General features: G+C 45.4%; 1 protein-coding gene across 1 annotated transcript in view; it reads right to left on the bottom strand.

Moving 5' to 3' along the window:
• The window catches only part of LOC147684247 (putative cation-transporting ATPase 13A4), a 446,726-nt gene that overhangs the window by 70,388 nt on the left and 363,202 nt on the right, over positions 1 to 13,136 (bottom strand). The window contains exon 24 of the mRNA XM_086944647.1: positions 949 to 1,045. Within this exon, the coding sequence (XP_086800773.1) occupies positions 949 to 1,045 (97 nt within the window). The remainder of the gene's footprint in view (positions 1 to 948; positions 1,046 to 13,136) is intronic.

The raw sequence follows: 13,136 nt of genomic DNA on the forward strand, positions 1-13,136 counted from the left end.
AAATCTCACTGAGACCTCTCGCCAACTTACCGTTGGTGAACTGAACGAAAGAAAAAACCTCCAGTCCATGTCGCTTCACAGAGTTTTGATGAACTGCGCACTCCGCATGGAGCACGAAGTGGGCAAAACTCTGCACACTCCGCCAGGGAAGCGGAATTCTTCGCCCACCTCTAGTGAGGTTGCTCATCGAGGGTGAATTTAATTAACTTGGCATTCTGTGAAAGTTGGGGCTTGAAGCTGTCAAAGTTCATGTCACAGAGCCAGATTGAGCTGTTCCTTGTTTGTTGTTGTTTGCAATTAACAGGTATTTCGTCTTGGTATGGTTGAGCTGCAGGTACATGCTGGACAGCCAAGCCTGGAACTTGTGCAGGTAGTGTTTGAGGCATTGGATGTTTGAAGCAGAGGCGACTTTCAAGAAGAGTTGAATGCAATCTGCAGTCTAGGTAAAGCACTATCTGGGTGTGTTTCTCCCACTGCAACCATTATACCTAATCAGCCATCTCCAAGTGATACCCTCCCATCTTCAAATATTCTCATGTGCAAACTTGGAGTGATGTCCATCACTTCTATTAGAATACCATTTCAATCTCAATAAATTAAAAAAAGTAAAATAGTAATAAAGAGCATCCATTTGCATCACAATACGGGAAGAACCATAGTTTCTGTAATCTTAACTGTTCCATGTATGTGCACTGAGGACCCTCTCTATCCTGTCCTAACAAACGATGAGTAATACCTGAGGGACAAAACATGAGTTTAAGGAGACTGACAGGTTCTGTTTCTTCACAGATTCCTAGCTGATGATGTTTCATATATTCCATAAATTACAAGGTCCAAGGCCAATGAACTGTCAAGCCTCTCATGACATTTTCCTGGGTGATTCCACCCTGCAATATTGATTGGTCTCAAGTGGAACATATCAGAAGCCACCATGAGTTTGAAACATACCCAGTTGAGCAGAGCTTGGTTGGTCAGGGTTGTAGCTGCATAGATGGTCATGAACTTAAACACCGCAAATGAGGTCACAAGAGCACAGCGCCCTTCCCTGGTGGGAAAACACAAAAATTACTTGTTGATTAGTCAATCAAACAGTTCTACAAAGCTTCTTTACCCACTACCAATCGCAAAAACAAAAAAACTAATGTGTGCATGGCAAGCACAGTCCACCACTTATTCATTTTGTGGCTGTGAGTAACACCTACAAGACTCAAGGGTGTCAATGTGCTATACATGTGGAAAAACACTATTGTTATGTTAAATGCATTTTATATAGCGCAAAATCACCTTCAGGTCTCTAAGTGCTTTTAGAGAGAGTGCCCAAAATCACTGGCGAAAAGACTGAAAACACAAGACAGCAAGCGGAAGTTACACTGTGGTTAACATCTCTCTGAATAGGAGTGTTTTAAGTTGTTTCCTAAATGTGAGGAGGACCAGTTCTCTATGAAGGTACTCATGTTACATTATTCCAGATGTGTGGGAGCAAGATGGAGAATGCTCTGCCCCCACTGGATTTGGTGATATAACGAGGAAGGACTAGACGGCAGGCCTCAGACGATCGCAGTGTCCTGCCAGGAACATATTTTACTAGGCATTCTTTTATATACACAGGTGCTTGGCTGTAAATTGCTTTGTGAGCAATGCAGAGGCTTTTGAATTGAGCTCTCTGTTTGATGGAGAGCCAGTGCAATTTATGTAGTAAAGGGGTAGCACGGTCCTTCGGGTAAGTCCGAAAATTAGCCTGGCCGCATCATTCTGCACTACCTGCAGTCTTTTGATAAGACTCTGGGGGAGTCAACAGTGGCAGAGACAATTGCTTGTAGTGAGGACGTTGAGAGAAGAGGGCCAGGTTTCGTAGCTGCCTCAACAGTCCTACGCAGGTTCCCACCACCGTGGTAACCGGGCTGGACATGGACAGCTCGGAGTCAATTTTTATGCCCATACTTTTTACAACCAGGACTGGTACGGGGCAGTACCCAGTTCAGGTGGCAATAAAAGGTCACACCAGGGGCTGCTTTTTGAGGGAATGACAAGCACTTCAGTCTTGTCAGGGTTTATTTTCAGAGAATTGGCCGTCATCCAATTCACTGTGAAACTGAGCAGCGTTTGCGCCGATTCCTGGGCCTCGCTAGAGTTGCTGATCCAGATGAGGAGTTGGGTGTCATCAGCATAGTTGAAGACTCGGCAGTCCATATGGACCAGGGTGACCACCAGAGGTTGCAAGTAGATATTAAAGAGGAGCTGGGATAATGCGGAGCCCTGGGGCATGCCGCAGGAAAGAGTGCCCTCAGCCGAAGTATGCTCACCCAACTGAACCCTATGAGTCCGGTGTGATAGAAGCGATTTAGCCATTGATGTGCTAGCCCGCTGATGCCCAGATCAAGAAGACGGGACACCAACTTTTTATGGCTGACCGTGTTGAATGCCGCTGATGGGTCTAATAAAATCAGGGCACTCGGTTGTTTGTTGTCAGCCATAATTCTGAGCTCATTAGGAACCGGCAACAACATCAATAGCTCAGCACTATGATGGGCTCTAAAACCTGTCTGTCATGCTTGGAGTAGCCTGTAATCCTCCAGGTAGTTTGAGAGTGTCCTCAGTACATGATGTTCTAACACTTTTGCCAGAAAGGAACCATTCAAATTAACCATTAACCATTAACTATTAACCATTAAAGATCTGTCGTATGCTTGAATGAAAATTTCTCCTATCACAGATTTAGGACAAAGCACCACAGTGTAGGAACACTACTTAGCTGTGAAACTGACAGAATTGTAAGATCTTTGTTTTCCAGGTACCAATTGTTTGTTAAAGACACTGGGCAACTTCTTCTCACCTCTACACTGCAATATCCCTTGTCCACATAACACATCTAGTGCCACCTCATTCAGTTTTAAAGTTGTGTAAAGGTGCAGAGACTTTTGGGCCATGTGTATCATTCAAATTAGGGATGTCCAAGTTGTAAAATGACTGGTTTATGAGTGGGAATGCAATGTATAATGTGAGTTAGGTACTAATAGGTCACTTTTAAATGTTGTCATTTTAGGGGTTCATAACAGGAACTGCCTAATTAATATTATTTAGGCAGTTCACAGTTTGTGATCCCTTTTGATTGGCTGCCAATGTCAGGATAGGTCCAGTGGGATCAGGCTATCCTGGCCGATGAGGGCTGTAAGCCTGAAACCAGTCCTAGGATGCCTGTTTCCAGTCCTGGGAGGACCTGGCTTGGCAGTTCGGGCAGGACTCTTCCCATGGGGCACAGGGTCTAGACTGATTGGCATATGGCTGGGTTCAAACTGGAATGGCAAGGTGAGCACAAAACGATGGATTTAGGCCAGATCTCTGTACTGGATTGAATGAATGATACTGTTCTGCATTCTGTCCATCAACTGTTGTTTTTGCAAATGTCAGAATGGGGGCTTGCAAGGCACAGCATACCTCTGTTCCCATCATTTAATATGCAAAATGCGAAGCATTTCTTTTTAAAGGCAGGAAGATCGAATAAAGGCACAAGTGCCTGCTCACCCCAGGGTCACTGGCCTTGATTCACGAAGGTGCCCCGAGGGGGCACCACTTACCCCTTTGTGAATCAGTTACCACCAAACTTGGGGGTCAGTAGCTCATCAATGGTTTAAAACCACAATTGCATGTGAGAAACCATTGAAACATTATTTTCTGAAGTAGGGGAGGAAAGAATGTCACAGCTCCTAAACCCCATGTTTTGCAACAAGAACCAGGCATAGTACATCTGACCCATTAATCTGTGGCGGTATCTTCAAAAGATTGATCCCTCTTCTATCAATACAGCAGAAAAAGTGGGGCATTATTTAATGTAAAATATCTTGGAGTGGTCTGTGGAATGGAATGAAATTTCATAAGGAAAACACTCACCCTTTCTCCATGCACTGGTTATACCCTTGCATATTATATTATTTATAGCATGCACAATCAAAGCAGTCACAATAAAACTTTTGACATCTAAAATGATGATATTTGGGGAGTTATATATTATTTTACTGTGGAAATTAATGCAAGAAGTATGAGCACAGAGGTGCATGACATAATAAATTGAAAGTGGTGATGAAATTATCAATATACGTTCTAACTAGTGGTGCTTAAATGTAAGTTATAAATATAGCTTTATAATGTCTCTGGTTTGTATAGTTTAAGTTGGGTTTGTAGATATAAAATTAACAACCTTTTCCGACCTATAACATAGCTTTAACCTTTTGTTTTTTCATTAAATTCAAATGTTTTTATTTTTTAACAAAAATGTGTTTCAAATCATGGAGTCAAACATCATTTAATTAAGCGTTGTTAAGTAGAGTGTTGTAGAGCATAGTAAAGTACAGTGTCATGCAGCGTGGTGTCAGAGTCTTGTGCTGTGGCGTGGCATACAGTAGAGCGTAGTATTGTACAGTGGCATTGCGTACAGTGGAGTAAAGTATTATACAGTGGAGAGGTATGGTATGCAGTATAGTGAAGTTGAGTATTGTTGAGTGGCGTATCATACAGTACAGTTGAGTGTCATACAGTGGACTCTCATCGGCTGTAGTGTTGTGGAGTCCGGTGCTGTGGAGTGTCGTCGAGTGGCATAGAGTTGAGTAGAGTGTTGTAGAATGGCATAGAGTGAAGTATAGTCCTGCACAGTGCAATGTGGGGGCATACAGTGTAGACCGGTGTTGGATGGTGGCACTGAGCATAGTGGAGTTTCATTCATTCATTCATTGGAGTGTCTTACAATAGCATTCAGGTGGCTAAACTGTTCTACTATGTAGTCGAGTGGAGTGGCATGGAGTAGAGTGCTGTGGAGTGTACTACACTGCAGTGGTGTAGCATACAGTGGAGTAAAGTATTGCAGAGTGAAATGGTATGTCATACAGTGGAGTGGTGTGCTGTGTTGTATAGTGTGTGAAACTGTGGTAGAGTACAGTTTAGTGGCATGGAGTGGAGTCCAGTATTGTCCAGTGGAGTGAGGTAGAGTAGACTAGAGTGTGGTACAGTGTGCTACAGTGGAGTGGCATATAGTGCTGTAGAGTGTAGTGGTAAACAGCGCCCGTGGGTGGAGTCGTGTACAGTGAAATGGCATACAGTAAAATAATGTAAAATGGTGTGTCGTAGATTGGCGTGGCGCCCAATGGTATAACATACAGTGGAGTGGCATACACTCATGTGGTGTACAGTGGAGTTGCATATAATGGAATATCATTGACTGAATTGGTGTAAAGTGGGGTGGGGTAGAGTGAAATAGTATACAGTGGAGTGGGGTAGAGTGGGCTACCCTGCAGGGGAGTGCCTTAAAGGAAATGGTGTATAGCGGAGTGGTGTAGAGTGGAGCGGCATACAACGGAATGGCAAAAATAGGAATGGTGTTCAGTGTGCACCACCATAGAGTGGAATAGCGTACAATGGAGTATCATACAGTTAAGTTGCGTACAATGTACTGGTATTTCACTGGAGTGGAGTACAATAGGGTAGAGTGAAATATCAAGGAGTGGCTTAGATTGGAGTGGCATACAATCGAGTAGAGTGGCACAGAGTGGAGCAGTGTTCAGTGGAATGTTGTAGACTTGAGTGGCATACAGTGGAATAGCATACAGTAGAGTGGAATACAGGAGAGGGGAGTAGAGTGGAGTTCCATACAATGGAATAGCGTACAGTAGACTAGTGTTCATTAAACTAGCATACAGTGGAGTAGTTTACGGTGAAGTGGAATACACTAGAGTGGAGTAGATTGGAATGTTGTATATTTGAGTGGCATAGAGTTTGTTGCGTACAGTGGAGTGGTGTGGAGTGGGGTACAGTGGAGTTGCACACAGTGTAGTGGCGTACAGTGGAGTGTGGTAGAGTGGAATGGAGTAGCATAGAGTCAAATAGTGTTGAGTGTATGGGTAAAGAGTGTAGATGCATACAGTGGAATACAGAATCTTGGAGTGATAAAGTGAACTGGCATACATTGGAGTGGCATAGGGTGGAACAGGATACATTGAAGGTTTTAAAGAGTGTACTTACATAGGGCCTGATTCACAGAACTAACTTAAGACAAATTCCTAAGCTTACTACTTTTGGTATTCACAGAAGTTAGGATTTTGTCTTAATACAGACTTGAGAAAGACTTAAGACAGAATACTAACTTAAGTCTTTCTTAAGTCTGTCTTAAGACAAAATCCTAACTTCTGTGAATACCAAAAGAAGTAAGTTTAGGATTTTGTCTTAAGTTGGTTCTGTGAATTGGGCCCATCGAGTGTAGAGGCGTAAAGTAAAATAGCTTAAAGTGGAGTGGTGAAGAGTGGTAGACTAATAGCATACAGTGGAGTATTGTGGAGTGCAGTGACACAGTGGAGTGAGGTACACTGCAGTGGCATACAGTAAAATAGATTCGAGTGGAGTGGTGTAATCTGGAGAGGCATAGACTGGCATAGAGTGGAGTGACATAGAGTGGAATGAGGTAGAATAGAGTGGTGTAGAGGGGAGAGGGATACAGTTGAATAGTGTAAAAAGGAATAGGGCCAAATGCATCATTGAAAGGTTTTGCGATTCCTTATTTGCGATTTTTAGGGAATCGCAAATAAGGAATCGCAAAATGGGATGCATGATTTTAATCGCATAATATTTGCGATTCGGTGAAAATCGCAAATTTTACTGAATCGCAAATATTATGCGAATTCTAATTTGCGATTTCGCAATTCCCATTGATTCCTATGGGCCTTAGGAATCAATGGGAAGACTTTGACATTTTGCAAATTTCAATTAGCGATTCGCAAAATGTTAATGCATTCCATGGGTGCAGGGGGGTCCAAAGGACCCCCCCTGCACCCCTGAAATTTATTTTAAAGTGCATGTTTCACACACACATGTCCTAAGGACATGTGTGTCTGTAACATGACAGTGTTTAAAATGCAATTTTGAGCATTTTAATACTTTTTCGCAAATTACCACGAGGTTCACCCTCGTGGTAATTTGCACCCCCTAATTGCGAATTCGCAATTTGAAAAACAATCATGCATTGCTTTTAAGGAATCGCAAATTTGTGATTCCTTAAAAGCAATCGCATTTTTGGAAAGCATGATGCATCCCAAAAACTTATTTAGGAATCGCAAACGGCCAAATTTACCGATTCGCACCGTTTGCACTTCCTAAATAGGTTGATGCATGTGGCCCATAGGGTATAGCAGAGTTGCATAGAGTGGAGTGGAGTAGAGTGGAATGGCATACAGTGGGATAAATAGCATAGAGGGGAGTGTCATACAGTGGTGTTGTGTATAGTGGAATAGTGTAGCGTGGATTGGTGTACAGTGTAGTGGCGTAGACTGTACTGTCATACAGTGGAGCGACATACAGTGAAATGGCATACAGTGGAGTGGTGCTCAGAGCAGTGGCAGAGTGAGGTGTGGTAGAATGAACAGTGGAATTGGAAAGATTGGAGTGGCTTAAAGTTGAGTAGCATACAGTGGAATGGCGACAGCAGAACAGAGTACACTAGAGGGGGCAGAGTGGAGTTGTGTAGAGTAGAGTGGCGTAGAGTGGAATAGCATACAGTAGAGTGGGGTAGAGTGGAGTGCTGTAGAGTAGAATACATTGGAGTTGAGTGTCACAGGGAGAAGCGCAGCAGAGTGTAGTGGGGTAGACAGTAGTGGTATACTGTGTAATAGCACACTGTGGAGTGGCATACAGTGGAATAGTGTAGAGTGTAGTGATGTAGAGTGTGGTGATGTAGAGAGGCGTAATATGCAGTGGCATATAGTGGAGCAGCATACAGTGGAGAGACGTAGACTGGAATGTCATAGAATGGAGTGGCATAGTGAGTAATAATGTACAGTGAAGTCTTGTAGATTGAAGGGGCATACAGTGAAGTGGCATAGACTGGAGTGTCATAGAATGGAGTCGGGTAGAGTGTAATAGCATACAGTGGAGTGGTGTAGAGTGGAGGGGTGTACAGTGGATTAAAGTAGAGTGGTCTGGCATGGGGTACAATGGAATAACATTGAGCTTACAGTGTAGTGACATACAGTGTAGTGGCATATAGTGGAGTAGCGTAGAGTGGAGTATTGTACAGTGGAACAGCGCAGGGTATAGTAACATAGATTTGAATGGTAAAGAGTTGAGCGGCATTGAGTGGAGTAGTGCAGTGAAATAGCGTATGGTAGATTGTCAGAGTGGAGTGGCGAACACTGGACTAGCATACAGTGTAGTGGTGTACACTTAAGTGACATACAGCGGAGTGGCATATAGTAAAATAGCGTAGAGTGCAGTGTCTGTTCGGAGTTGCCTACAGTGGAATAGCGCTAAGTGGAGTAGCGAAGAGTGGAGGGGCGTAGAGTGGCCTGGCATAGAATGGAGTGTAAAAGAATAGAGTGGCATAGAGTGTACTAGTGTACATTAGAGAGGTGTGGAGTGGAGTGGAGTGGCATACAGTGGATTAATGTAGAATGAAATGGCAAATAGTGGAGTGAGCTAGAGTGGAGTGTGGAAATTTAAACATATAGCTTAAAATTGTGTGAACGGATGTAGATGTAATATGTAAGCTATATACAAAGGGGCAGATTTACAAGCCCCTTACGCCACATTTGTGCCACCGTTGCGTCACATGTGCACCTGATGCAGGTATAATGTGGCATGGAGGTTCACAAGGTCATTCATATGCATAGATGCTTCACTTTGTACAGAGTCCAATTTGGCTTTACGGGTGTCTGCTGTCACCTTCCCCAGCGGCAAGCGACCCCCAGATGCTCTGTACACTGACACGGAGGAGCTGCCCGGGTGTCGGCACAATTGGAGCTCCATCCGTGGAGTTTATGCGCTGCAGTGTTGGCGTCTATAAGCATTGTCAGAGTAGTGGTGCTGAGGGAGTTGCTAACAAGTTCTTTGATGGCCTTGATCCAACTGCGGCAAGGGGGGCAATGATGGCGGTGGTATACGGTGGGCACGGTAAAGGCATGATGTATACTACGATGGTTGGTCCAGGAGAATTAGTGGTGTGGCTGTAGTTGAAGTTCAAGCTGGTGTAGAAGACGTGGTTGAGCTTGTGTAAAGCTAGGGGCGTTGGTGCCGTGACTAGCTCCTTGAGTCCGCTATTGGTGAGGTTCACCAGGAGGGTGTTGGTGTTCTTGTCCCTGGGGTTGCCCAGGTGGAAGTTGTTGTCTCCAAGTAGGATGTAGTCAGTGGATGGGAGAGGCTGGGGTGCTATGAGGTCTACAATTGCATCAGTGAATGGGGTTTCATGGGCTGGGAGGTCTGTGAATGAGGGTGCTAAAGAGGGTGGAGTTGGTCCTGATCTGGAAGTGGAGGTGTTCCATGGTAGCAGTCAGGTTTTTAGAGTGCGTCGTCAGTCGGAGTGTGCTTTTTTAGACAATGGCAATGCCGCTTTCTGGGTACTCGGGGTGGCCCATTTGGGTGAATTTGTAGCCTTCGTGGATGGGGATGATGATGTCCGATCCAGAGCAGAGGTTGGTCCAGGTTTCCATGAACAAGGCAATGTGTGAAGAGGTGGTCTTGAGGAGGTCCCAGATTTCTGTTGCGTGTGGTCGGCTACGCTGTTGGTTGGCTGGCTAATGTGCTGATGTGGCAGAAGGTGCATTTAAAGTTTTGGCAGGCACAGAAATAAGGGAATACTACAGTGATGATAGATGTGAGGTGGTGTGGCATCCAGGGTTAATGACGAGGAGGGTGCTGGTGTTGTAGCGGTGGAGTGTCCAAGAGAAAGGGGCAGTATAACACAGATGGGCTTGCCTTTGGCACACCAGTGGTACGCCAGCTGCACATGGCGGCACAGCGGCAGCCATTAAGTATTGCTGCAGGGGGGACTGGAGAGCTGGGAGGTGGGAAAAAGAAGTTCAGCCAGGGGCTGCAGGGGTGGGCATATTCTCAATGCAGGCTGTAATGCAGCCTGCATTGCAAACAGGAATGTGAGCATGACTGCTTTGGGCTGCCTGAGAGGAATGACCAAACTTTCATTGCGCACTTGAGTGGGCATACCACTCCGTCTCTGCCCTGCTCTGTGAGGAGAGCAGCCCCACCCACCTTCCTGCACACAAAGGAAACATAGCATGAGAATATCAGAAATGTATCATCATGTTATGTTTCCTCTTCTTGTAGTACTTGAAAGCGGTAAGGCAATGCTCTTCCACCACAGAGAGGAGCCACCACTGGGTGTGCATCACCCACAGATGCTAGGCCTGGGCCAGACTGGGCTACCGGGCCTCCTTTACTACACGTCCCACCTTCTCCTCACCTAGACATTGACACTGTGGTGCAATAAGCCATGCTCTCTCGGAATCTGTGACTCAGCCCGCATGAGCATCAGCCAGGCAAGATTTCACAAGCCTGGATACAACCATCACCACCAAGTCTGCTGGGGAACCTCCTAATGGAGGTGATGTAGCAGGGCCCCATTAGGCGTGAAGTGGCAGTGCTCCTGCCACACAAGTTCGGCACAGCTCAGGGGCCTCACCCCTCAGAGCGTCTGACCAGAGCAATATCCTCTGGCATGTGATGCAGAGAGGCGCGGCCTACCATTGGTAATCCCCTCCGTGCACCCCGGTGTTGTGGTGGCACGTGGTATGCGATGCAACCTCCCTATGTTGGTGCGCAGGAGCACCTCTCTCATTCACTGTTCCAAGGGGCACCAGGCAGTCTTCTCACACAGGTCAGCAATGTGTCTCCACGCGACCTGGCAGACTTCACCACCAGGTAAGGGTGATCATTGACACCTCAATGTCTACCACCACAGCCCAGAAACTCCACAGCACCTCCGCATCCCACTCCAGGTCCCAGATGCAGGCACAGCAAGGCCTACAAGCCCGCAAATTGTCCACACTTTCAAGGTTTTGGCTGCCATGGTTTTGCGAAGAGGGCCCTATGAAAAGTGATGCATGGCAGGTTTTCCCCAGCGATGAGCCTCTTTTCATATATGCAGCCCTGCTTCTGCATTTCCTCTTCCCCTGGGACTCTGGCTGGTCATCCAGGCTGTTGGGGGGTTTGATCTGTGCTGCACTTGTCCCTGGTTGCTTCAATCTGCAGTCCATTGTTTTTCTTTTATTTTTTTTATTGGAGATGGAATTATTGGCTATTTTTGCCTCTAGAGGCAAAAAAGGTGAAATTCTGCTGACTAATGTGAGTTTTTTGCCTGTACATTGGCCTTTTGTCAGTTTTCACCCTCTAACGTCAGAATTTGTATTGCCTTCAAGCTAGTGTTAGCGGCAGTTTTCACCGCGGCTACCTGAAACTATCGGCATGTATCAACGTATTGTACATCGCTAACAGGGCGATAGTTTTCGGTGATGGCCCATGTTAAGAAAACTGCCGCTAACTAACGCTAACGCAAGTAGTGGTAGTTCTTGTAAATATATCACTTTTACACATATTTTTTTTCTAGCTGTTCCCATTTTAACCGTTCCCAGTCTGAGCATAAGCTTGAGCTATTTAGCACAGCAGCTCTCGGGTTCTGAGGACGGCTCTAGTATGTCCTCACAGAGTTGGCCAGAGTCGTTTTAAGGCATGGTCAAAGTAGGCTCTGGCCCAAGGACCCAGCCTTTCAGGGGGCCCCCTGATAGAGCCAGCTCTGTTCTCAAGAGTATCCTACCCTAATGACCTTGCATATTCCTTAAACAGATTGTTTTAATACCATTCTCTGTTAATTTATTTTTTTATGTGAAAAGAGAGGGTGTCACAGAGATTATTTGCCGTAACATTAGCGAGCTTCTGATGTGTTACAATATTGAAAACAAACGCCTTTTCCTGAATATTAGAGGGAAACACATTAATAATTTGGACGGATGTACCATGTTACTCCGCATACTATTACAACTACCTACCGTTACAACGCGACCATTACAACGCATACCATTACAACGCATAGCGCTTTGAGGTGCTGGATAGTGGTAAGTATAATTTACTATTCTAACTCCAGTCCCCGTGGACCCTAGGGAAGGTGTTGGATAGTAAATTATACTTATTCCCGATCCTAGAGCGCCCCCCAGCGCAATGCGTTGTAATGGTATGCATTGTAAAAGTCGCGTTGTAACGGTAGTGCGTTGTAACGAATGCGTTGTAACAGGTGTATACCAATTTGGACAAGTATGCCAGTGCACTGTCAGTGACCAGGCCAAAGAGGGCACGAAAGAGCTGAAATTGGATCATAAATTCAAATTTGTTCTGAACAGGAGCCCCTAAAATATGTTTGGCCAAATGCCCCCAAAATTCTTAAGATGTCTCTGCTGATGGTCATTTTGATTTCACTTCGGGCTCCTGTGGAAGAGCTTTACCAGCTACCTGAGGTATTTTATTACATTTTGTAATGATGATCGACTCAATTCGTTTGCTGACGCATTTCCGTTGAAAAGTAAAATGAGCCAAATGGCACATTTTAATTTCACTGTTTCAGTGCTCGCTGGCCTATCTGAGGCCCTCAAGCACTGATTCAGAAGGAAGAGGTATCACTGGAAAATGGATAATCTCCATTTTCCAACGGTACCTTTCCCTAGTGGATCCTTGCTTGGGGATCACCACAAGAGGGTGGTCCCCAAGCAGTGCTCAATCCACTAGATACCAGGGATGATTGTTTGAGGGGGAGCTGGATATTTTCCTCCAATCTGCTCCTCGGCAGGGGGCAGAAAGTCTGCTAAACCACCAGGGAGTACATTTGGAGGGGGTATCACCCCCCTTTAGTAATGGGCTACTCCAGCTACAAAAGTCTCTCTGCCCCTCTCAGCAGATAGGAGGTAGTTGTCTCTAATCTGCCTCTGCCCCCGGGAGGCAGAAAGCCTGCTAAAGACCAGGGAGTATTTTTTTTATAATGCAAAGGGGTGTGTATGCCAAACCCCCAGCATCGGGCCAAACCCCCAACTCAACAAGTTAGGCAACAGTCTTTCTGCCTCTCCCATGGGCAGATAGAAGGTCATATCCTCCAATCTATATGGGGGCAAAAGGCCCACTAGACTCCAGGAAGGTTTTCTTTAATAATACACAAGGATGGGGTAGCCCATCCAGGAATTGAGCCAAACCTCTACCCTAACAAATATGTAAATGGTCTTTCTGCCACCCTGGGGTGCAAAAAGGAGGTCCCTAACTCAGATCTGCCAAATCCCCGAAGGGGCAGAAAGCCCACTAGAAACCAGGGAGGTTTATTTAGTGATGTCTGA

This window comes from Lissotriton vulgaris, chromosome 11, assembly GCF_964263255.1.
Source record: "Lissotriton vulgaris chromosome 11, aLisVul1.2, whole genome shotgun sequence".
In the NCBI taxonomy this organism is placed as follows: Eukaryota; Metazoa; Chordata; class Amphibia; order Caudata; family Salamandridae; genus Lissotriton; species Lissotriton vulgaris.